The sequence below is a fragment of the Pongo abelii genome, chromosome 8 (genome assembly GCF_028885655.2).
Source record: "Pongo abelii isolate AG06213 chromosome 8, NHGRI_mPonAbe1-v2.0_pri, whole genome shotgun sequence".
Taxonomy (NCBI): domain Eukaryota; kingdom Metazoa; phylum Chordata; class Mammalia; order Primates; family Hominidae; genus Pongo; species Pongo abelii.
The window spans coordinates 13,586,956-13,613,876 of record NC_071993.2 but is presented as its reverse complement, the minus strand read 5'-3'; the positions used below and the strand labels follow the sequence as shown (position 1 = coordinate 13,613,876).

General features: G+C 44.7%; 1 protein-coding gene across 50 annotated transcripts in view; it reads left to right on the top strand.

The window, feature by feature from the left end:
- The window catches only part of BEND7 (BEN domain containing 7), a 94,837-nt gene that overhangs the window by 55,724 nt on the left and 12,192 nt on the right, over positions 1-26,921 (top strand). For all 50 annotated transcript variants that reach the window (XR_008510287.2, XR_008510285.2, XR_008510286.2 and 47 more), the window contains one exon: positions 24,485-24,604. Coding sequence is in view for 47 of the 50 variants with exons in the window: in XM_054521934.1 (XP_054377909.1) it covers positions 24,485-24,604 (120 nt within the window). In the remaining 3 variants the exon portion in view is untranslated. The remainder of the gene's footprint in view (positions 1-24,484; positions 24,605-26,921) is intronic.

Below are 26,921 nucleotides of genomic sequence, written 5' to 3'. Positions count from 1 at the left end.
ACACTCCTTGTTTGGTAGCCATCCAAAAAAATAATTGAGCTTCTTACAAGATTAGAACGGGTGCCTGGCAGCTTTTACTGTCACACTTTCACAGCCTCTGCAGAAATGACCACCAAAACCTCTTGTTTTATTCTTGTGACTCTAGATACCTGTAGGGTCCGTATTTGTCATCTTATAGTATCTCTATTTCCATTAGGATTTAATAAAAAAAAAAGTGAATAGCTGTTTTCTATTTGATCTCACGTAGATTTAAATTAATATGGTTGGGGTGGAATTTGCATCTGATTTATTTATTGATAGTAACTTATCTGTGTTCTCAGAACTTTTTATAAGAACAAGGTTGAAACATTAGCTTGGATTTGAGTACCCCTCCAATGTTGATTATTTTATTTCCATTTATAGGAGAGGACACTGAGGCTATGAGAAATTAAGTAACCCTATTTAATTTAAACAGCTAGCAAATGGTGGAATCAGGACTTCACCCAAGGCCTGTCTGACTCCAAAGCCATTTTGCAGCACACTAAACACTTCAGTCTTTCTAAAAGGAGTATTTGAAAGGAAAGAAAGATTTCTCAGTTTTTAATTTCTATCTTAAACTCTAGCATTTTGGATTCTTTATAAATTCCACTAGGAAATAGAAATGATTTCAGATGACCAGTCGGTTGTTTATGCAAAGCATATTCAGAGTGATTTTCTGTTTAAAATATAGCTATACATCAATTTTTTTATTAGTGTCAGGGCAGGTCTTTTCTTGAAGATAGTGAGAATCAGCTCCATTGTGCTTGGGAGGAAAAAAGAAGTTTGATCCCTTCCATCAAGAAAGAGATACTTCTGAGACTCTTCAGTACATAGAAACACAAGGAAAGAGTTTGGGAGTAAACATTTGATATAGCTTGTGTTCCAAAGTTGTATGTAAATCAAATTCTAGTTTAAATGTTTGGCAATCAGAATCAAAGTGATGAATGCGGAAAGAATCCTTTGGGAAGATGACTAATCACCTGTTAATTTACCTGTTCATATTTTTACATATCAGATCTGCTTAAAACAGGATATAATTACATAATACATAACATCAGTATAATTACATCAGAAATATAGCTTGCCTCTCAGCCGTGTTTGTAACTCTCACCTAGTTGTTGTTGTAGTTTGTATTTTCCCATGTTTTATGAAGGCCCAGTGACAAAGAGGTCATGTTGAATCTCGGCTCTTCTCTGTGTGTAGCCCTCTACTTCCAGCCCCTTCCACGATGGTTCTCATATTTTAGTGTGCATCAGAATTTCCTGGGTGGTGGTTCGAAATTCAGATTTCTGGGTCCCATGCTAAGAGATAGATTTAGTAGGTTTAGGAAATCTGCATTTTGAACACACAGCCACAGGAGATTCTGATTGCTTTCAGATGCCCCTTGGAGCAGCAGCCCTACAGTCAGAGCTCCTGAGTCCAACAGCAATGACAGGTATCAACCTGAGTTTAACAGCAATGATGAGTATCAACCCGAGTCCAACACTGATGATGGGTATCAACCCGAGTCCAACAGCAATGACAGGTATCAACCGGAGTCCAACACCGATGACGGGTATCGACCCGAGCCCAACACCGATGACGGATATCGACCGGAGTCCAACAGCAATGACGGGTATCGACCCGAGTCCAACAGCAATGACGGGCATCGACCCCGAGTCCAACAGCGGTGACGGGCATCGACCCCGAGTCCAACAGCGGTGACGGGCATCGACCCCGAGTCCAACAGCGGTGACGGGTACGACCCCGAGTCCAACAGCGGTGACGGGTATCGACCCCGAGTCCAACAGCGGTGACGGGTATCGACCCCGAGTCCAACAGCGGTGACGGGTATCGACCCCGAGTCCAACAGCGTTGACGGGTGTCGACCCCGCGTCCAACAGCGTTGACGGGTGTCGACCCCGCGTCCAACAGCGTTGACGGGTGTCGACCCCGCGTCCAACAGCGTTGACGGGTGTCGACCCCGCGTCCAACAGCGTTGACGGGTGTCGACCCCGCGTCCAACAGCGTTGACGGGTGTCGACCCCGCGTCCAACAGCGTTGACGGGTGTCGACCCCGCGTCCAACAGCGTTGACGGGTGTCGACCCCGCGTCCAACAGCGTTGACGGGTGTCGACCCCGCGTCCAACAGCGGTGACGGGTGTCGACCCCGCGTCCAACAGCGGTGACGGGTGTCGACCCCGCGTCCAACAGCGGTGACGGGTGTCGACCCCGCGTCCAACAGCGGTGACGGGTGTCGACCCCGCGTCCAACAGCGGTGACGGGTGTCGACCCCGCGTCCAACAGCGGTGACGGGTGTCGACCCCGCGTCCAACAGCGGTGACGGGTGTCGACCCCGCGTCCAACAGCGGTGACGGGTGTCGACCCCGCGTCCAACAGCGGTGACGGGTGTCGACCCCGCGTCCAACAGCGGTGACGGGTGTCGACCCCGCGTCCAACAGCGGTGACGGGTGTCGACCCCGCGTCCAACAGCGGTGACGGGTGTCGACCCCGAGTCCAACAGCGGTGACGGGTGTCGACCCCGAGTCCAACAGCGGTGACGGGTGTCGACCCGAATCCAACAGCGGTGACGGGTGTCGGCCCGAGTGTAACAGCGATGACGGGTATCGGACCCGAGTCTAACAGCGATGATGGGTATCGGCCCCGAGTCTAACAGTGATGACGGATATCGGCCCTGAGTCTAACAGTCATGACGGATATCGACCCCCAAATGTAACAGCGATGACAGATATCGACCCCGCGTCTAACAGCAATGATGGGTATCAGCCCCGAGTCCAACAGTGATGACGGGTGTCGACCCCGAGTCTAACAGCGATGACGGATGTCGGCCCCAAGTCTAACAGTGATGACAGATATCAACCCCAAATCTAACAGCGATGACAGATATCAACCCCAAATCTAACAGCGATGACGGATATCAGCCCTGAGTCAAACAGTGATGATGGGTGTCAACCCCAAGTCTAACAGTGATGACGGATATCGGCCCTGAGTCTAACAGCAGTGACAGATATCGGCCCTGTGTCTAACAGTGATGATGGGTATTGACCCCAAATCTAACAGCGATGATGGATATCAGCCCCGAGTCTAACAGCGATGACAGATATCGGCCCTGAGTCTTAACCGTGATGACGAGTATTGGCCCCGAGTCTAACAGCGATGACAGTGTTGGCCCTGAGTCTAACAATGATGACAGGTATCAGCCCTGAGTGTAACAGCAATAACGAGTATCAACCCCGAGTCTAACAGCGATGACGGTTATCGACCCCGAGTCTAACAGTGATGACGGATATCAGCCCTGAGTGTAACAGCGATGACGAGTATCAACCCTGAGTCTAAGAGTGATGACGAGTATCAACCCCGAGTCTAACAGCGATGATGGGTATCGACCCCAAATCTAACAGCGATGACAGATATCAGCCCTGAGTCTAACAGTGATGACAGATATTGGCCCTGAGTCTAACAGTGATGACGAGTATTGGCCCCGAGTCTAACAGCAATGACGATATTGGTCCTGAGTCTAAGAGAGATGACGGGATCAACCCCAAGTCTAATAGTGATGATGGGTATTGACCCCAAATCTAACAATGATGGTGGATATCAGTCCCTACTCTTAACAGTGATGACAGATAGCAGCCCTGAGTCTAAGTGATGACAGATATCGGCCCTGAGTGTAACAGCGATGACGAGTATCAACCCCAAGTCTAAGAGCAATGATGGGTATCGACCCTGAGTCTAACAGTGATGACGGGTATCAACCCCGAATCTAACAGTGATGACGGGTATCGACCCCAAATCTAGCAGTGATGATGGATATCGGCCCCGAGTCCAACAGCGATAATGGGTACCAGCCCCAAGTCTAACAGCGATGACGATATTGGCCCCGAGTCTAACAGCGATGATGGGTATCGACCCCAAATCTAACAGCGATGACGGATATCAGCCCCGAGTCTAACAGTGATGACAGATATCGGCCCTGAGTCTAACAGTGATGATGAGTATTGGCCCCAAGTCTAACAGCGATGACGATATTGGCCCTGAGTCTAAGAGATGATGGGTATCAACCCCAAGTCTAATAGTGATGGTGGGTATTGACCCCAAATCTAACAGTGATGATGGATATCAGCTACTACTCTAATAGTGATGACAGATATCAGCCCTGAGTCTAACAGTGGTGACAGATATTGGCCCTGAGTGTAACAGCGATGACGAGTATCAACCCCGAGTCTAAGAGTGATGACGGGTATCGACCCCAAGTCTAACAGTGATGACGGATATCGGCCCTGAGTGTAACAGCGATGATGAGTATCAACCCTGAGTCTAAGAGCGATGATGGGTATCAACCCTGAGTCTAACAGTGATGACGGGTATCAACCCCGAGTCTAACAGTGATGATGATATCAACCCCGAGTCTAACGGTGATGACGGGTATCAGCCTCAAGTCTAACAGCGATGATGGGTATCGACCCCAATTCTAATAGCAATGATGGGGATGATGGGTATCAACTGTACACAACAGCCCCTGTGAAGCTTGGGCTCCTTCAGCTGTTTCTGTCAAGCACTTGGTTTTCTGAAGGCAGCTCCACCTCTGTCCTGGAATCAGTGAGAAGGAAGGTAGCCTTGTCTCAGCTGCCCTCATTCTTTGAACCTTGGGGGTTTAAAACTCTTTTTTTGTGTTATGTGACACAAGGGTCCTGGTTTCAGACATGGCTACAGTGCCTCACCAGGACTAGACAGAATAGCTGCCCACTTCACCAAGGTGGAAGAAGGCATTTCCACACTCTAGCACAGATCTCACTTATGGATCACTAAACAAATGCCATTTCATTTTCCTTACAACCTTGCCATGACAGTCTTGAAGAAAATGTAGAATCTCTTCTTGGCATTGGCCAAAGTCCCCTTGATTGCATATTTGAAACACTTGTTCAGCTGACATTTCCCCAAACAGTGTGTTAACAGAAAACATCGTCTTTGCTGCTTTTCAGATACTGGATTAAGTCATGAGAACACCAGAATCTTTGCAATATTTTCATTGATATTATAAACCTAGAAATCATCAGCAGGCATGAAATTTCTGCTAGCAACATATTTATTGCCCCAAGCCAGTGACTGACTAAGGCCCTGATGTTAAGAAATGTGCAGTCTAGTAAGACATGTCAATGATGACCCCTAACAGAGCCATGCTCCAAGACAGAATAAAATAAATGGCAAATGTCTATTACCTGGCAGGGGGAGGAGGAAACACAGAGGATATAAATCTCGCTAGGAGAAGATCTCACAGAATAGATGACATCTGAACTAGGCCTTGAATGAAGAGAAGTATATCAAATGCAGAGGGAATGGAAAAGGTTAACTACAGAACATGTTTAATGAAGCTTAAATTCAATAAAACATTGGGTGAAAGCCTTTTGCCTCCAGAACTGTTTAAGGCTCATGCTCATTGGTGGACCTTAAGTCCTCAGCAACCTGTTTACCTTAACACGTTTGACTTCATGAATATAATGCCAGTGAAATGGACTCAGATATAGTTTACCTCCAAATGTTTTCAGCCAGAACTGTGCTTCTTAAAGTTGCTTCTGAAAGCTCCCTCAGCCCCATCCCAGACCTTATGAATTCGGATCCCTGCCATTGGGGCCTCAGTGAGTCTACACTTCACCACTGCTTCATCACCGGCCTTCCATAAGCTCAAAAAAGGGATCTCATCTCCTCAAAACTGTGAATTCATGTGTTTACTACGTAAGGAGCAAATGGAAATGTAGAGAAACTTGTTAAGAAGGGTGTGGCTTTTATTGATCTTTCTTCAGCCTGTCACATAATGGGCAGGAACCAGTTGTGGATTCACTTGCAAGGATTCCACTCCAACTCCCAGTTACTGAATTCTTACAAAACCTGCACTTTAACACCACTACTAGGGTTGACAGAAACAGCCTCCTGTCAAAAGAGATATGTTTCTGGAGCATAAACAGGGCCACTACAGTAGAATGTGCATTGCACAATATCGTGGGCACCGTTGCCGTTGTGGACACTGTCGATTTGTATATTTACTGTGACAGTTTCCCTGCAGCCTAAAGTACAGTGTCTTGAGGAAAGACACCTTTCTAATCTGAACAATGGCTCCATATGGGCCAGCTGTGGCCCTGAAAATAGAAAGCAATGTTTTCTGCGTAGTCCATCTCTTCTTTATTTAACACCCTGAATTGTGTGGCTCATCAAAGATGCTCACCAGCATCCTAAGGTAATGCCATATCCTCCTATTTTCTCTCCTTTTGTGGGGAAGGAGAATTGTTTAATAAGTTCAGAGTCAGTCAGATCGCATTCCTGGTAGCTTTTCTTCTGGAACTACAATTGGTGCCGGTAATCTAGCAAGTGTTTCAGTTCAGTTCCATAACAAGTATTGACTATCTCCTACAAGGTATGCATCAAAAGTCTGAACGACTCAGGAATTGGTATTTGCTAGTATTTCTGCCCTAAAAGTGCATTGCAAATGATCATGGAATACTCACAAAAAAACTAAGAGTGTATGCAAGCTTCCAATAAGAAAACCCCTTAAAAATTCATAACTTTCAGCTGGGCACGGTGGCTTACGCCTGTAATCCCAGCACTTTGGGAGGCTGAGGTGGGCAGATCATGAGGTCGAGAGATTGAGACCATCCTGGCCAACATGGTGAAACCCCGTCTCTACTAAAAATAGAAAAATTAGCTGGGCGTGGTGGCGTGTGCCTGTAGTCCCAGCTGCTCAGGAGGCTGAGGCAGGGGAATCACTTGAACCCGGGAGGTAGAGGTTGCAGTGAGCCGAGATCATGCCACTGCACTCCCAGCCTGGTGACAGAGCAAGAATCCATCTCAAAAATAATAATAATTCCATAACCTTCATTTAAAATTAACAGCTGTAATCGATTTTGGCTGCCTGTCAGACATTTTTGTATAAGAGCAAAGCACGGCTATACCTATCTGTAAAAAACCCTTAGCAGAGAGAGGCGTTCCTTTTTGGAATTAATCAAGTCTTCCCACTGACTGCTCCCTGCAGTCAAGTCTTCTGCTGTATGGACCGTGTTTCCAAGTCATGTTTCTTGCATCCTGCTCTTGGTTAGATTTTGACACCTCTCCATGGTCAGCTCATAGTATTTCTCAGAAACCCTTTTATACTCGACCCTAGCATCCTCCTATCAGCCCTGCCCCTTGGATCACAGAGTAAATCCAATCTTCGTTATTTTAAGCAACTTCCTCTCAACACCTCTTGATCACTGCACATACCATTTTGAATGCACTTAGCCAGGTACAACTACCTGGGGGCAAATCCCAATTAGAAATGAAGGCAGGACAGTGGAGACCAAGACGTATAGATAGGACATTCAAGTCTCCTGCAGGGCATGGGGCCTGTGCTGGCCTCTTTCTGAAGAGTCAGCAGTAGCCCTGCTTACCCGCACAGCAGTCATCTTGGCGGTGGCATGGGCCACCTAACCCTGATACCCCCTTGCAACTACATTATTTTTGGCAGAGGCATCAACTAACTCTTCAAGTTTGAAAGCTCAGAAACACCGTGAATGCCTTTTTCTTTTCGACTCACACAGCTTAATTACCTGGCCCTGTCAACTCCTTTTGTCCCTCCTCTCTCATTCAGTGCCCTTTGGCGTCTTTGACACCATCCTGGTCCAGCTGTGCATCACTCTGTCCTTGAAATTCTGCAAAAACACTCTTGAAATGTCCTGCCTAACCCTCCTTTCTCCTTCCAGTTCATAATGTATCCTAACAGCCTAGTAACACCCAGAAAACCAAATCTCCTGACGTCGTTTTCCTACTTACTTCCCCTTGGCCTATTCAATCCGAACTCTGGCCTTTTCCAAGGCTCCGTAACTTGAATTTCTCTCTCCTTGTGAATATATTTCCCGGTGCTTCCTCCCAGGTGAGCCAGCGACACTGTTCCTCAAGCACCACTCGTTCATTGTGGACTCTGTTACGCGGTTCTCCACAGGGCCGTGGTGCCCTTCTCTCCCTGCTCTTTATAGACAAGCCTGACTCGTTCTTCCTGGTTTACCCCAAGTCTCATCCCCTGTACCGTGAGACTTTTTCACATGCCCTAACATGTACTGATTGCCCCTTTCTCTGAATGCCAGTAGCACTTACTGCCTTTAGACGGCTTAGCAGGGCATCTTAACTCTCCGCCTTGCTATTGATGACTTCTATGGAGGATGAGCATGTCATTTACTGCACACACTGGGACACTCTTGAGGGTCAGTATGGTGCTGTTAATTATCTCATTGGGAAAACAGGCGCTTTATACTTGAACTTCCTGGGCAGATCGGGATATGTGGTTATGCTGTTTATATTAGGGCGTCTTGTCTTCCCAACAAGACTATAAGCTCCTGTGGGCAGAGATCATGTTTTATGTTTGCTTTGTATATTCCTTGTCCCGTGAAACAGCACCACTCACATAACTAATGATCCATAAATACAGGAAGGAAGGAAAGAGGGAAGGAAGAAATCAGTCAATTTATCTCCTCTGAAAAAGGTGGGTTCTTAAAAATCAAAACAGCACTCCCACATTGGATACGTACAGGGCATGAATAACAAGATAACTACACAACTTCTCCAAGACAACTTGGAAAAGGGCAGCTGAAATTCAAGGAGGCAGAATATAAATTTGAAGATTAGAAGAAACAGCAGCCACAGACAGATCAAATGGCATATAGGAATTAAGGGTAGTGTAATCTTGTCGATCAAAAACATTAAGGTAATCTAAAATAAAAAAGCCAAGTTTGTATTTAATGGGGGCTGTGAAAGCATTGATCATTGTTAAATATCGAAGAGAAACCTCCACGGTATGCCACATGGAAAGTGTAGTATGTCATGCTTTCATTCATACTAGAGAGGAATCATCTTCAAAAGATGAAGTGTAATCATTTTATTGTGGGATTTTGGTTTAAATAAACCTAATAACGGGATCCATAGTTAGGCTATATGTGCCGTTTCCTAGTTTTCCTACCTGAAGACTTCTTGACACATCCGTATACTTCCCCTCCAGGTATATTTTAGCCTTAGTCCTAGCAACTTGGTGCCTGAAAGAGTGAGGATCAGATAAAAGTCTGAGAACTCCTGTCAGCCTCAGAATGTGAAGCCCAAATTTTCCTACAGCTGATCCCAATGAGAAGGGAGTTGCCACCGTGTAAAAAAGAACAGGAAATTGAATCCTACCTCTGAGGCATGGGCCCTGTCCTGACGCCCCAGCATCTTCCCCCGGTGTCCACGGTGGGACAGTACATAAATCTCCACTGATGAGTGAGATGCCTGTCATGCACCCGCCTTCCCAGCCCTTCACCCTTCCTTCTCCCAACCTCTGTCACCTCTGGGTTGCGGTCTGACCTGAGCCTCCTGCCCATGTTATAATTTACCCTGGCACTGGAAGTGTTCATTCCAGACCTCCTGGCGAGGGGGTAAACTCAGCCCCTCATGGAATGACTTTGAAAGTTCATATACTGAAAAACCCTCGCTTTAGAAAGAGAAAAACGCATGACTTTTTCCTCATTCATTTATCTAAAGAACAGTCAAGCCCAGTAACATGTGGAGGGAACGCATGTGTTTTATGCCACTTGCCTAAGGCCTCTGAGCTGGTGATTCCCAATCTTTTAAATTTTGTGTTGCTTGAGCCTCAGCATTCAATTCTATAAAATAAGTAAATGAGTTATACGAAACATAATGCACCTGCCAAGTAGAATTTCTATAAATCCATAATTTTTTTTTTTTTTTTGAGACAGTTTCTCACCCTGTGACCCAGACTGGACTGCAGTAGTGTGATCTTGGCTCACTGCAACCTCCGCCTTCCAGGCTCAAGCAATTCTCATGTCCCAGCCTACCGAGTAGCTGGGATTACAGGTGTGCACCACCACGCCCAGCTAATTTTGAATTTCTAACAGAGACAGGGTTTCGGCATGTCGGCCAGGCTGGTCTCGAACTCCTAACCAGGTGATCTGCCCGCCTCAGCCTCCCAAAGTGCTGGGATTACAGGCATGAGCCACTGCACCCGGCCTATTAAATCCATAATTTTGAAACATTTTTCTTTGCTAAAAAAAAAAAAAAATGGATTCAACAGTCAAACATTATTACACTAAAGCTTGTTATTACCCAGATCTTAATACTTAGTAAATATGACGTAACCATTGAAATATAGCAACCGTGTTAAACAAAGGCATGGCACAGCTCACCAAAGGAAAGTTCTTGTTTCCCAACAGTTGTATTATAAATGGGTGCTTCCTTAAATTGATAGAAATTAAAATTAACCTTTTTTAATTTGAGAAACCACTATCAGCACTTTTTGGCACTTCCTTTTAGACAGAAATGTCATAGTAGCAAAACTGAATGAAGCAAGACAAAGGATATTGTTGTCTGTCCCCCCACCCCTGCCAACACACACACACACACAGACAGCTGTGGCCTCAAATCGGTGAGAATCACTGGGATTCAACAAGACTCTTCAAGCCTCAGAGTCCCACCAGTGTGGGGATAACGAAGGGAGCACTGTGGGACGTGGGTTCACTCCTGACTGTCATTCAAACTCTTGAACCATCACTTTCTCTAGGAAGAAAAAAAGTGTGGCTTGACTAACTTTTAAAGTCTCCAGTTAAAATAATAATAATAAAAGCCTCCAGGTCACAGATTCTGTGGTTCAGAGATTATAGTCCAAATTCTCAGAAGTAAACCTAAAGAACCAGATAAATATGGCTTGGAATCAGTTTTATGGATATCTAGGGCCCTTTTCATTACATCAGCCAGCTGCAAATAACAGTCCCATAGAGTAGGAGTCAGCACTAAGATGAGATGGTCCTCACGGCCGGCTTTTGCAATCCTTGACTTTTGTGTCTTGTACGTCTGACTGCCCCGTACGCCGGCTCCTGCTAAAGTCTCATGTCTATAACTCAGTAGGATATTCTCATTTCATCAGTAAATACCTTGTCTGCAATACTTTATTTCCTTAATTTAAAGGCATCATTTTTAGGTGCATTAGTTGATGAACTGTGCTAAATTCTGATTGTCAAACCGAATCTGAAATGAACTTCAGGGCTCAGTATGAGACCTCTGGCTATTTACCGAAGAAGTGCTTCCTACAGTTCAAGTTAAGTAACAGACCAGAGAAAAAACTTTCTCAGATTTACCCTTTCATGAGCCATACATTCATACCTGCCTATTATGTGCCAGCAGTGAATGGAAGATGTGATCTCTGCCCTTGCTTTGAGCTTGCAGTCTTGATGAACACTGGACATTGTTATTTTAAAAAATCATTGGTTAACGAACTCAGGCAGGCCTTATCAGGGAAGGTCACGTCTCAGTTGAGACCTGAAGGATGAGATGCACTGCTGTCTTCTCTGTTATTCCCCGAAGGCAAATTACCGAGTCTTCTCCCAGCTCCCTTTTAAAGATAGCTTTTGGTGCTTATCCCAAAAGAGTGTGTGTAAGGAGTATAATTGAAATCTAGTCAGCATTGACATTTCTGTGGCATAGCCCTAGGATAAATTTTCTGATTTGTTCAGACTGAAGAACGACATTTGTCCCCATTAGCAATAGTCTTTAGGTTAAAACGTTGAAATAATAGTGTTCCTCTTCATCTTGAATGTGGTAAAGACATTTGCCAAGAATTTGTTTTCTCTGCCTTCCCCTAAGATTTAAAACAGCTATTATTAATAATTTACTTCATACCCCCTCTCTAAGAATCAAGATGTTCCTCTCCCTTCCATTCTCTCTCTTCTCTCTTCCCTGCCCCAGAGTAATGGAGTTGGTGTGTATCTTTCCCATTCATTCTTATTTTGCCACTTGTGTTCCCGTCAATCCTATTCATTATTGTTTTGTGTCCTGCTTACAGATCTGTGGCCACAGCATCACACTGTACTTGTGCAACTTGCTTGTGTTTCACATGTCCTTTTTCAACTTTTTAAAGATTTGTCCATCTCAGCACATTCTAACTCTAGCTTAGCCATTTCATCTGCTAACCGCTGCATGACAAAGCCCTTTCTTCCTCCAGGCTTCTCATAAGAGACAGTGAACCTGGCTCTTCTCTTCCCCTGTCACCCAAGGCAGCCGTCATCTCTGCGTTTCTGGGTGCCCATGTGTGAGTTTCTCTAGAGAACACACCAGGCAATGGAACGGCCGAGTAACAGGGAACAGCGTCTTCAGCTTCACTGGGCATTATCAAGTGGCTCTTGAAACTGATTAATTGATGCATCTGCCAGCAAGGTAGAAGAAATCCAACTTTCCCGCATTCTTGCCAAGATCTCTTGTTACCAGACTTTAATTTTCACCAGTCTGATGGTTCTCAAGTGGGAGACTCAGTGGTAGAATCTCTGATCACTAATGAAGTTCTGCATCCTTTCCTATTTGTCATTAGTTATTTTTCCTCTGTGAATTTCCATCCTTTTCCTGTTTTTCCACTAGGTGGTTCTTCTCTTACTGACTTACCAGAGTTTTTTTGTCAATGACATGCATTTCAAGTATCACCCCTTATTTTCCAATTGTGAAGACGTTGCCTACGATGTCTTTTATCTTACCGAAGTTGAGATTGGACAGGCAGATGGATTCTCTTCTTGCTTTTTGCCTTTTTGTGCCCATTTTAAAAGATCCTCCCTACTCGGATGATATAATGATATCCTCTTATTTTTTTTTCCAACAAAGTTTTATTTTTTTATATTCAGGTCTTTAATCCACCTGGAATTTACTTTTACCTGAATGTGAGGTAGAGATTTAATTTAATTGTTTTTCACTGTGGATAGTCATTTTAACAGCATCCATTTTTGACTGATTCGTAATTCTGTCTCTGCCATAGTCTGAGCTCCTCTCACACATGTTTACATTTGGTCTTTTATCTACCTTCGTCTTTGAGCCGTCATTTTCATTACTCTGGCATTGTAATAATTCTTAAGATCTTACAGGTCATGCCCTCTGCGCTCCTCCTCCCCTTTCTCCTCTCGAGTTCTTTGCCTCTGTGTTGTTTTCTTCTTCCCATAAATGGGAAGAAGAAATGGATTCTTCTAACCCATAAATGGGCTGAACCATTTCTGCCTAGTGTTCCATTATTGGAACGCTAAGCTTGTGGGAGTTATTTATATTCTGTTGTTCACGGTCATCACCAAGGTCTGATTTTTCGCAAAAACATTTGCAATCTCCAGCATAAATGGATTAAGCACAGTGTTTAGTAATTCTTTGATTGAGGGTCTTCGAGTCTTTGTTCTGAAATTTTCCTCGGAACAAAGGAATGATGTGGAGTTTAGTTGGGTGATTTGTTGTAGATCAAGGATGGTTTTTCATCATGATTTGAAGATATTCCAGTGTTCTCTAGATTCAGTTGTTGTGGAGTCTGATCAACCTGTTGTTCTTCTGTAGATCGTCTGTCTTTTTGCTCTAGTTGATTGTAGGATCTTTTGGCCTTTGGTGTTCTTTGGTTTCTTTATTACAGTTATGTATTTATTTTTCTTGATATACTTGATTGTTGTGCTTCTTAGAACCAAGGATCCATGACTCACCAGTTGTGAAGACTTTTCATCTACTCTCTCTTTCCTCTCCTTCATTCTTTCAATTCTCTCCCTCTGAAACATCTATTAGTGTTTACTGGACCCTTTTATTCTGTCCTTTGTATCCCTTATCTGTTCTATTTCCACCTCTCATCTCTATGTTACACTCTGGGTCATTCTCCAGATCTATCTCCCTGTTCCACTCAGTGATATTAATTTATTGATTAACCTGTCCTTTGAGTTTTTATGTTTCAGTTATGATATGGTTTGGCTGTGTCCCCACCCAAATCTCACCTTGAATTATAATAATCCCCACATATCAAATCAAGGGCAGGCCAGGTGGAAATAACTGAATCATGGGGGTGGTTCCCCCATACTGTTCTTGTGGTAGTGAATAAGTCTCACAAGATCTGATGGTTTTATAAATGGAAGTTCCCCTGCACAAGCTCTCTTGCTTGCCACCATGTAAAATGTGCCTTTGCTCTTCCTTTGCCTTCTGCCATGATTGTGAGGCCTCCCCAGCCATGTTAAACCGTGAGTCCATTAAACCTCTTTCCTTTATAAATTACCTAGTCTCAGGTATGTCTTTATTAGCAGCATGAGAACAGACTAATACAAGATACTATATGTTTAATTTCTGTAAGTTCTATTTGGTTCTTTTTGAAATCAGCCTGTTATTTTCCTGGTGTGTTGAATTTTTCCTTGCTCATTTTTTTTTTTTTATTATTATACTTTAAGTTTAAGGGTACATGTGCACAATGTGCAGGTTAGTTACATATGTATACATGTGCCATGCTGGTGTGCTGCACCCATTAACTTGTCATTTAGCATTAGGTATATCTCCTAAAGCTAGCCCTCCCCCCACCCACCCCACAACAGTCCCCAGAGTGTGATGTTCCCCTTCCTGTGTCCATGTGTTCTCATTGTTCAATTCCCATCTATGAGTGAGAATATGCGGTGTTTGGTTTTTTGTTCTTGCAATAGTTTACTGAGAATGATGATTTCCAATTTCATCCATGTCCCTACAAAGGACATGAACTCATCATTTTTTATGGCTGCATAGTATTCCATGGTGTATATGTGCCACATTTTCTTAATCCAGTCTATCATTGTTGAACATTTGGGTTGGTTCCAAGTCTTTGCTATTGTGAATAATGCCGCAATAAACATACGTGTGCATGTGTCTTTATAGCAGCATGATTTATAGTCCTTTGGGTATATACCCAGTAATGGGATGACTGGGTCAAATGGGATTTCTAGTTCTAGATCCCTGAGGAATCGCCACACTGACTTCCACAATGGTTGAACTAGTTTACAGTCCCACCAACAGTGTAAAAGTGTTCCTATTTCTCCACATCCTCTCCAGCACCTGTTGTTTCCTGACTTTTTAATGATTGCCATTCTAACTGGTGTGAGATGGTATCTCATTGTGGTTTTGATTTGCATTTCTCTGATGGCCAGTGATGGTGAGCATTTTTTCATGTGTTTTTTGGCTGCATAAATGTCTTCTTTTGAGAAGTGTCTGTTCATGTCCTTCGCCCACTTTTGGATGGGGTTGTTTTTTTCTTGTATCCTTGCTCATTTTAAGCACACTTACTTTGCTGTCCATTGCCATCCACAAGGGGTGTCTCACCCTGCAGCTCCTGAGTCCGCTGCCTCTGGTATTTGCTGGGTCGTTGTATGTGTTTCATTATTTTAAATATGAGCTCATCTCTAGCAGGCCTGTTTTTCTTTTCTATTCTTTTTTCTGTGAGAATCTGTTGTGACCCAGGTTTCAAGGCATCCTTTCAAACTCATTCTGCATTTCCCTCTCTCTTGAGCCCAGGAGTGTCAACAGCAATGCTTCTGCTCACTTACAGTTTTATGCAATGGTACAACCTCGGATTCCAAACCTTTGTGAGGTGCAGGCCAAGCATTTAAATTTTTTTTTTTTTTTTAGAAGGAGTCTCACTCTGTCTGTCAGGCCAGAGTGCAGTGGCACAATCTTGGCTCACTGCAACCTCCACCTCGCAGGTTCAAGCAATTCTCCTGCCTCAGCCTCCCAAGTAGCTGAGATTACAGGTGTGCACCACCATGCCCAGCTAATTTTTGTATTTTTAGTAGAGGCAAAGTTTGGCCATGTTGGCCAGGCTGGTCTCAAACTCCTGACTGAAAGTGATCTGCCTGCCGCGGCCTCCCAAAGTGCTGGGATTATAGGTGTGAGCCACTGTGCCCGGCTGCCTTTAGAATTTTCTAAGGAACCTTTCTTTTTCTCCCTTGAAGTCTGGACAAAGCTTGCTCGTTGCCTCCCTGTACTCAGGGGTAGACCCTTGCCTTTCGCAGCCTCACCAGAGGCTTTCGTTCCAGCTCTCCCCTCACATAGGCCCAAGACCTCCTTGCCCTTGCCCTGTGGGTGTAGAAACCTGAGCTTCATGTGAGACTGCCTCTCCCTCACCTGCCTCAGGACAGTTGCAGGCTGTGCCTTTGGAATGCACATGCCCTTCCTTGTGGCTGGAGCATTCTCCACCTTCTTTCTCCTTTCTTCAGCTCACCTCCACTTTTTTCTTTGGTTTCAGCTCAGCCATCACTTTATCTGAAAGCTTTCCCCGCTACCCATTCCCACCCAATAATGGGTGAGGTGCCCCTTGGCTGTGTACCTGGTGCTCGGCTTGTGTAATCGCAGGTGTGCTCTGGGCTGTCCTTGGCTTCTTACTGCCTTTATCCTCCATTTCACTGCAGGGTTTTTGGGGACACGGGACCATTTGTTCAGTAACACCTAGCATAGTCCTGGCACATTATGTGTGGTGGATAAATATGTCTTGAATTAATGCATTTTATTTTTGTAATAAGGTCACAATGAGGTTTAAGTCCCAGATTTGTAACCCTCCCCCCAGTTTGTATACAGTATCAGAGAACATCATCTTCACCATAGTTGCACTTAATAAGAATCAACAAAAACATGAGAAAAACCATATGCTGAAATAGATCCCATCTCAAGAGATCACTTGTGACTGTGCGTCCTGTGACGTGCCTCTGAGATTTGTGGATGCACAGAGGCCAGTGGTGCCCACTCAGTGTGCTGAGGCTGAGGGGCATCCAAACACGGGGGTCATATGCCATTGAGGATGCATGAAGAATCAGGCTTGCTGGGCATCCCAGCTACTCAGGAGGCTGAGGCGGAAGTATTGCTTGAGGCCAGGAGTCCAAGGCCAGCCTGGGCAACATAGTAAGACCCCCATCTTTAAAAACGAGAGAGAGCCAGGCTTTACTCCAAGCTGTTTAAAATGCTCTCTTCTGGAAGGCTCTTTGGTTTCTAGAGTGGAATGTCACTCGGTTCCCTTAGGAAAAAGATGTCTCGTGGGGCTACAGGTGGAATTGGGCAGGAACAGGGCTGCTGTAAGGCCCGGACTCTGCACCCCTCTCCATGAGCCTTGTCTCTGTGTCTCTGGTCCCTGCCTCTCTCTGCACATCCGCTTCATCCTCTCCTCCCTGCCGGCTGACTTCCTCCTTTTGCTTGTTGGCTCCTTACAGTTCTGTTTGCACACAGTAGGTGCATCATGCTACTCGCATTGTGACATTTTAGCATCACTGGCTCCTGCTAAACCCCTTGTTCCCTCATCACCTGCCATTCTCAGGAGGACAGGAGAGGGCCCAGCTCATCACTTGACACATCTGCGGCTTGGCTCCCCTTAGGTCAAGGGTGCATCATCTTGCAGCCAAGCTGTGGCTTAGAGGGCACTGGGACAAAGCAGTCCTGCCCACTTGGGCAGCAGGGGCGAGAAGTGGGCAGTTTCCTGTGAACATCCTGATCTTTCTCCACGTTCACAGTCAACCTTCTGTTTGGTTGGTCCCCCGTTTCTAGCCCCTTGACCCCAACAAGTAAAGTACTGGGTCATGACATCAAATGTTCCAGATATAGAAAGAGAATCCTTCACTTCTGCATTGCATATTACTTAGTTGTCATTCTAGTTGATGTATCAACCAAGTACTGTGTGTAGGTTTAGGTCTAGATCTGAATTTCTTCTGAATGGTCTGCTAAAATCAGATTTCTGAGCCTGCATGCTGAGAACCCATTCTAAGACTAGAACAATTGCATCAAGATGTGGAGGACCATCAGGCCCTGCCTGAACAACCAGCCTTGATTCTAGCTCTTTCCCACCCTCTCGTAGTGTTTTACAGCCACAGTTATGGTTATTTTAATACAATAGATGGATATCAAGCCTACAATTTATATGTTTCCACTTTCTCCTTGAAAATGGAGAATGATGCGCTAAACATTATTGGAGAAAAGATATACTCTATTAGATCCAGATAAACGTTGAGCCACGGTCATCAAATCTCAGAGTTCAAAGTATGTGTATATTCATCCTACCCACAGCCCAGTTTCCAGGCACAGCTCCCCTGCCGCACACTCACCTGGCCTCCTGGGGACAGGTAATCCGCCAGCCCCTGCCCTGTTCCTCTCCCCAGTTGGCCACCATGCTTCTGTTTTGTGAGGTTGAAAGTAACACCCAGCATTCTCAAGTCCAACATGGGAGGATGCACTTAGCTATGGCTCTGTTTGTTTACCATTCAACCATTTTTCTTGTACAGTCACTGCATGCTCAAATACAACTGTAAACGTAAGTCATTTATGTGGAAAATAACTCCTGTTAGATGTGCAGTCTCAGGCCAGTCATTTAAGCTGCCCATACTTGGATTTTGTCATCAGTAATTGAAGAGCACAATATCTACACCCACTGGTTATTGCAAGATTAAATGAGATGTGTATAAACTGCCTCGCACATGGGGAGTCTCAAATGATAGCTCTAAGACAGAGGAAAGAGAGTGAGAGGGACCCTGGTTGTGGTCTGCTCACTCAGATGTACGGGCGAGCTGCCTCCCACGACTCCCTCTCCCTCTGCACATCCCTGGCTGCAAGTGCTCCCCACTTGGGTCCCTCTGCTTGTCCCCTGGGACCCGGCAGCAGAGACTATTGTCCCTCGCCCCTTTGCAAGCTCTAGAGTTTGGCAGATCTAATGAGGACCCGGTTTTCAGTTCTGCATGCTGTAAACCTTGATTTCCATGCATGATGTAAACCTTGATTTGACCACAAGTTAAAAGTGAGTCATCAAATCTGAAGCTGGGCTGTGACTGCCAGCCAGAGTTCTTAGAGGATTTCACAGTGATGTGAAAGCTCTTCCCACCTACCGCTGCTTCTTAAAGTGTCTGCTAGACACAGTGACTTCCTTTCAAAGTCCATGCCACATTCTTCTTTTCCCAGCACAGCCAGCCAGAAAAACCCAAATTAAAAGTCCCTCAGGAGAACGACAGTGTGGATAGATCGCTGTTTGGGGAACATGGCCAGTCCACCTTGTTCGCAGAGTGGCGCGTTCAGCATGTCAGACACGCCACGCACTGCCGCCTTCACTTGATGATGATTACATGAGGAGCAGCATTCTGAAGAAAGGGTTTGCCCAGCCACCAGCAGCTGATTCATTATTTATATACAATTAAAGGGCAAGATTCAAATGAATGCCAGCATCTGGGGAAAGTCATTATTCACGGACGGATCAGATTGAGCATTTGTCATTTCTCTGGTGACTTAACATATGCCCTGTGCCTTGGAACTCAAATTATACTAAGCAGAAGAGATACTTTAGCTCTTTTATTTAGTTGAATTGTTGATTTCACTTTTTTAGATTATCTGGGCTCATTTAAAAGTAGCCCTTGCTGCTTCTTCATATATTAAAATAGGAAAGGAGGGAAATTTCTTTTTAGAACCTATTGCATTCTCAAGATGAATGCAAATGATTCGACTATGATTCTTAATGACCCACTATTAACATAGTAGAAAACTCAGTGCATTAATGCAATACCTCGTTTCACATCATTACTCCTAATGGAACTGTTACCAGGATAATAGCTTGACCTTTAGCTATAGATTCAGGTAGCAAAAATGCATTCTGCCTCCCCAATACCTCTATTCACATAGCATGCTGACTGTTTGCAGATCAATGCAATGACAATGTTTTGGCCTTGTCCTTGAGGCCTCATCTGCTATAATGGAGGGAATAGGATTTCGTCTTCAGTAAGTAAATTCTAGTTAAAAGTCTCTTTTAAGTTTAGACGTAATCCATGAACTAGAGTGTCAATACTGTGCCCAGTGGAAATACTTATTTGTATAGGTGTTTTTCAAAAAGCCTATTGCTGCACCTTCAAAGATCTTAGACACAGACCCAGGAGACAGTGATTTTCTTGGCTTCTTTCTATTGAAACCAAATAAGTTTTCATTGAAACTAGAAAAAAATAACCAGACACGGCTGCCCTTTTAGTGACTGAGAGACTATTTGAGCTCAAGGTTGGACTAGAAAGGTCTGATCTGAACCCCTCACGACGTGGGAGCAGAGAGTCCACAGCCTCCTTTGGCTTATCTTAAACTTGCTTGTCTGCACACATGGGAATCATTCAATGTGGCACAGTCCAAATCCACTTTGTTAATTTGGAGCCATGACTTTCTAATGTGTGCTAATTTGGACACACGCATTTCACAACCCAAGAAAAGAGGGGTTGCTATGGAAATTAACTGTATAAATAATATTACAAGGGGGGAGATGTGTACCTGCTATGACAGTGGATTCAGCCATTTTTGTAGTACACATTTTTCTATAAATGAATAGGATGCTAAATAGAAATATTCTGTTCTGTTTATTAAAACAGGACTTCAGGAACCTTTTGGAAATTATCTGATTAGTAAATGTTCTTGTGGGTATTTGAAGGCAATAAGACCTTGCTTCTTTAAATAGATCCTATTAATTAAAGACTTCCTGCTAATTCAGATAGACCATTTTCCCCCAATTAGCCTAAATTTGTAAGCTAATGTATTTGCTTCCACTAGAAACAAAAGTGGAAAATATGTTTGCTTATTTATCAAATGCTTGAGTTCTTCTTCAGAAAAACGCACTATAGTAGGTGCTTTGAGGGAGACAAAAGAGATGAAGACCCTGAAGTTGCTTAGAATCTAGTGGCAGAGATTTCAAAACATGCGCAGCCCCAGGGATAGCCTTTCCTCTGCACCTCCCCACTTTGCTCTCCCGGCACCCCCATGTCATACATCGGGCAACCTGGTTGATTTCCTCCCCAATCATTAATTCTCTTTTCTAAGCATCACTGCCCCTCTCCCCAGGTGGGGCTTTGATGGAACCTTTCCACTAAGACTCTTAGCCCTACGTCTTCCTCTCGCTCCCCAGTCCCACTGTCATCCAGATCACTTCTCTGTCCACATGACAGATGGCCTAGCCTATGTAGTGGCTGGACCTCATCCACGGTGACATTCACTTCTGCTGCATTTCAGCCCCGCACTGTTGGCCACACCTGAGCATCCTCACACGCGGTTGCTCCTCAGCTGCTCCTGCATGCTCCGGTATCTCAGGGGACAATCCTTCCAGCTGCATGACCCCTGCTTGCCAGCCCATTGACACCTGCACTCCCTGACCTCTATAGATAGCTCCAAGCCCATGAGCCTTTTTCTGTATTCACGTCCTTCCTAGATTTGGGGGGTGAAGGATAGGGGAGGAGTAGAGAGGTGAGTTCATTCATGCCCGGTCATACCTTCAGCATCTTCACGGGCTTATATCCCTGTTCTTCTGCCAAAACTGTCCAGCAAAACCCTGAGCCTAGACCAGCCCTACCATCCCGTGTCCTAAGGGAGCTGCAGGAGACAGAGGTGGAAAGCCTGTAGACTCTCGCCACGCTGCATAGCCCGTCTGCGGCGTGGCAGCCGTATTAGTTGTCTGTGGTCCGCTTCCTCTCCAATTCTTCTCAGAGATGATTCCACACCTCCCCTACACCCTCCATCCTCCAGAGCCCCTCACCCCTGAGCTCACTGAGGCCTCAGGAGTGTTTGCTCCAGCCTAGAACCACTTCTGAATCGACCATCTTCCCTTCCCATGGGTTCAGAAAAAGACATTTCCCTCCTTCTGTTGGAGGCAGCCCCTCCATTTCTATTCCAGATCCATCAGCCCCAGCCCCCCAGGGTGATGCCTTTGACCATCTCCTCCTTCTCCCTGTATCCTGTTCTCTCCTGCCACACCACTGCTCCCTCAGCCTGCACACCACACCCAAGTCCCCATCCCTCAGCCCTCCTGTCTCTCCTCTTCTTCCACCCTCCCCTCTGGGCCAGGTGTCCTGAGAGTGGCCACCCTTCCCGGCCCTCGCTGACCTTCACAGGGCATCAAGCTGCCCCTTCTGTCCCTCTTCTGCAATGCAGCCTGCTGGTCCCTCCTTTTTATTAGAACCACTTACTGGCCTTCCCTCCACTCTCCCCACCCCTCCTGCCTAGCCAGCTGTGCTTGGGCCCCTTCATGTGCTCTTCTGCCTCCACCTTCTCCTTGGCAGCGTGGCATTCCCCAGGGCTCCCAGCCCAGCCTGTGCCCTTTCCACTCTCCGTGTTCTCTCTGGTGAACGTTCTCTCACTGTTTTGTTTTGTTGTTTGTTTGTTTGAGTCAGAGTCTTGCTCTGTCACCCAGGCTGGAGTGCAGTGGTGCGATCTCGACTCACTGCAACCTCCGTCTCTCAGGTTCAGGCGATTGTCCTGCCTCTGCCTTCTGAGTAGCTGGGACTGCAGGCGCATGCCACCAAGCCCAGCTAATGTTTTTATTTTTAGTAAAGATGGGGTGTCACTGTGTTGGCCAGGCTGGTCTCGAACTCCTGACCTCAAGTGATCCAACTGCCTTGGCCCCCCAAAGTACTGGGATTACAGGCATGAGCTACCATGCCTGGCCTCTCTCACTGTTTTAACCACAACATGTATGTCTGTGCCTCTTAAACCAGTGTGTTCAGCTTGGCCCCTTCTCTGAACTGTAGATTTCTCTGTCTAAATACACTTGGCCTCCTTGTCTGCAGGTTCCACGTCCACAGATTCAACCAGCTGCAGATTGAAAATATTCAGGAAAAAAAAAATTCAATGCAACAATAAAAAATAATGCAAATAGGCTGGGTGCCCCTCCACTGCTGTTGTATGCTCCAGTATCTCAGGGCACAGTTGTACAAGTTGCTTAAAGTCTCACTCAATTGCCTAGGCTGGAGTGTAATGGTGTAATCATAGCTCACTGCAGCCTTGAACTCCTAGGCTCAAGAGATCCTCCTGCCTCAGCCTCCTGAGTAGCTGGAACCACAGGCTTGCACCACCACTCCCGGATTACTGATTGATTGATGGATTGATTGATTGAGACAGGGTCTCACTGTGTTACCCAGGCTGGTCTCAAACTCCTGGTCTCAAGCAACCTTCCCCAACCTTAGCCTCCTAAAGTGTTGAAATTACAGGCATTACCCACCATGCCTGGCCTGTGTCAGGGACTTGAACATCTGCAGATTTTGGTATCTGCTGGGGGTCCTGGAACCAGGACTATATCTGCCATCTCCACGTGGGTGCTCCACAAACACCCCAAACAGCATGCTCCAAACCAAGCCTGAGATGTCCTTTCAGCTCACACACCTTCCCTTTCTTTTTACCACATCATGTGATTAACCAAACAATGCCAGTTCTCTGAGAGGCCCTAGATGCGTCACTAGCTCAGGCTTTCGCAGTAGCTTCCTGAAGGGGGAACTCCGTCCGTGCTTCTCTCTGGGCTCCTTGAAATGTGTCTGCCATGCTACTGGCATCGATCTTTTCCTGCACAATTGGATTGTTGCCATGTATTTGACAGTAGAGATTACATATAGCCGCTCTCCTCTTTCAAATTATTTCCTTAGGATAAATTTCCAGGAGTAAGATTACCAGTCCAAAGGTATAACAGTTTTATGTCTCCCATTAAATATTACTCTTATTTCTCAAAAGGGTTTTCCCTGTTTGCACTAACAGTAATGTTTGAATGTGCCAATTTTATCAGTATCAAATATTAGCTTCCTAACATTGTTTTTCTCATTTTAGTAGGTATAAAGTGTGTTATGCAGTTCTTTGGTTTACATATTAATTGAACATTTTTCCTAATATTTTTTGTTAAATATTTTTTGCCCATTTATCTATGGGGACTTTCGAAGTTACCCTTTTCTTTGAATGAGCTCTTTATCTGATGGTAGATAGTGAACCTTTTTGGTCACATTTAGTACAACTAGCTTTTCTCATTCTGATGAAATGTCTTATTTTTCATTCAATAGAAATTTTACCTTTTTCTGTAGCTGAATCTGTCAATATTTTCTTTTGTCTTTTTTTAAGAGAAACCTTTTAAAACATCGAAATTACCAATATTTTAAATACCAAGGAGGCAGTGTGATGTGATGCCTACCAGATCTTGACCTTATGAAGGACAAGTTGAAAAGATGAGTTTCAAAGTGCTCAGGAGTGTGTGTGAGGCGGAAATGTCAACCCCAGCGCCGCGTGTGCAGCCACACACTGTGCACAGCCCTCCCACGATCGTTGTCCCGCCTGCCTTGTGTCCTGCCATGGGGTTCTCCTTAGTCCCCTTTGTGCTTAATCGGGTAGTTCTTTCCTGGGAGCTCGTGTGATGTGCAGGGGGTTGACTTGAGGTAGAATTGGAACTTTCATCACAACACCAACTGCATTATTATTTGAGTAGTGATTGAGTTAGTAGAAATTACCAGGAGAAAGACCATCTTTTCGCGTTAATTTTGCGTTCAATTTTGAATTGACAACAAAAAAATGAACTCTTTTAATACGTTTGCTAAACCTTGTCATAAGGTCAGTAGACCCTTAGGAAGCATTTTCTTCTCTGCCTACAAGACACATACACATGGATGTGAAGCCAGTAGAAAGAGTAGCTTCCATACAAACTACTTAGTATCGCCAGTTTCATTTTGAAGCACAATGCATTGGACCTACCCAGGACCTGTCAATCTCCATCTTTGCCAAAGAAATATAATACAGATACTGAAGATATATCATGCAGAACTGACCTCCTTTAGAAATCTACTTTTTTTCTTTTTAGAATATATTTCTGTTTCAGATCTGCATATTTTACTTGTTAAGGTATTTAACAATATTTTACATTTTCTTTCAGTCTTCACAGAAAAGTACTGTACAGCTAACCATGTGGATAAGCTTCCTGGCCCAAGAGATTGGGTACAGATTCTACAGGATCAAATTAAACTTGCCAGAAGAAGGTTAAAAAGAGGCTCAGGTATGACTAAGGTGCAGAAAAATAATTGGAGAAGCACTTATGAATTCTTAGACTTTATGAAGTACAATACTTGGCTCTAGGTTATTTCAGCATCTTGTCTTTTGAAGGAGAGACTGTGTATAATTTGCTGATTTGCTCTCTTAAAGTCTTATTCGAATGAATTTTGAAACTCACCTTCAGACTAAATAGTAAAAATTATGTCAGGCCACTTGCGTTGAATAGTACAAGTGAAAAAGATTGCTAATCTCATTTGTGGTCTAATGCTGTCATATATGAAAACCGGGTCTCTCTTTTATGGTTTGCTTCTGTCTGCCTATTGATTTTTATTTGTTTGAATCTGCATGACTTTATACAAGTACAAGTTGCTTAAGGTTAGAAAAAAAAGAAGAAAGAAACTCTTCTACCAACAACACCACATCAAGTAAAAGGGATTTTAAGTGGGGGATGGGTGTGTGTGCACACATGTCCATGCACGGGTTGTGTGTGTGGGTTTAAAATTCTGGGCTTGGAGATTCTGGGATTATTCTTCCAGGAAAAGTGAGCACCCGTTTCATTGTGACTGTTCAGATTTGGTCACTGAAGTCTCAGCTTCCCCAAAGTGACAGTGGGGGCCAATTTCCTAGTGAAGAATCCCCGTGTAGTCAGCTTTCTCCCATCAAATAAGAATAACTATCTCAAACACCGCATGTTCTCACTCATAGGTGAGAATTGAACAATGAGAACACATGGTCACAGGAAGGGGAACATCACACACCGGGGCCTGTTGTGGGGTCGGGGGAGAGGGGAGGGATAGCATTAGGAGATATACCTAATGTTAAATGATGAGTTAACGGGTACAGCACACCAACATGGCACATGTATATATGTGTAACAAACCTGCACGTTGTGCACATGTACCCTAAAACTTAACGTACAATTAAAAAAAAAAGAATAACTATCTCTAGGAGGCCACAAATCTCTAGATAATATTTTTTAATTTCATATAAATTAGTGTAGCCATTATGAAAAGCAGTATGGAGGTTCCTCAAAAATTCAAAATAGTTGGGAGGCTGAGGCAGGAGGATTTCTTGAGCCCAGGAGTTCGAGACCAGCCTGGGCAACATCTCCAGATGTTTTGTGGAGACCCTATCTACACACACACACACACACACACACACACAAAGAAAAAAACCTTAAAAATTAGCCAGGCAAGATGGCATGCACCTGTTGTCCCACCTACTTGGGAGGCTAAGATGGGAGGATCACTTGAGCCCGGGAGTTTGAGGCTGCAGTGAGCTATGATTGGCCACTGCACTGCAGTCTGGGTGACAGAGCGAGACCCTGTTTCTTTAAAAAAAAAAAAAAAAAAAAAAAAAAAAGGTGGAGAAATTCTGTAGAAGGCTATTCTCAGGGACCCAGAAAGACCTTGCTGGCAGTGGATCACGTGACTGAGTAAGAAACAGTGTAAATGTTGTTCTGGTGCCTTCCCCATGCTGCATATTTTAGACATAAACACACCTTATTTTCCTTCTACTGTCAGATGCTGAGACCGATTATTATGAGTTCTGGTCTCTATTCCCTTCCCCTGTCCCACCAGCAAGCAGGCACGTACCCAGTAGGGATGTGCCACCACATCCCTCTTCTTTCCCACAAGCAGACTGGCCAGGGAACACATCCCCTAACCATGTCTCATTTCTATTAATAATTCACATCACAAATGCCCATTTTCCCCCCAGGTTTGCCCACTTCTACAGGATGAGACCCAAGCCATAGCCTGCTCCCCACCCCTCTCCTCCTCAAGGACTCCCCACTCACTTGCCCGCTCCTGCCCCTTAGACATCAGAATATTTGATGTTGGACATTATAACTTTTGACCACTGGTTTAGATGATCTGCCCAGATACTTGTGATCAGCTCCCTTGGCCCTTCTCTTCTGCATTCCTAGCAGGTTCTATTAGCAACTGAGAAGTAGAAGGTAGCTGTAAGACAAAACCAACCCTGACAAGCAGACCCAAATGATAGCACATCAGCAATGACCTGCCAAATACAGTTTGTCTCCCCATTTTGTCAAATCCTGTTCCACATCATTCTCCTCTAGGGCACAGAAGTGGGGCCCCAGCAAATTGAAACTAGAGCCACTTGTTTTCTCCATGATGCCAGTAGGAACCGAGAGGTCTGGATCAATAATATTACCTGCTCTCATGCTTTTTGTCTTGATGATTTTCAGTCTAAATGATAATACAAACAGTGTCTCATAGAGATTGCACAACTTCCACCTTATTTGTCATATCTGGCTCCATTCCTGGAATGAGGTAGAGATTCTGACTCCACAAGCTAAT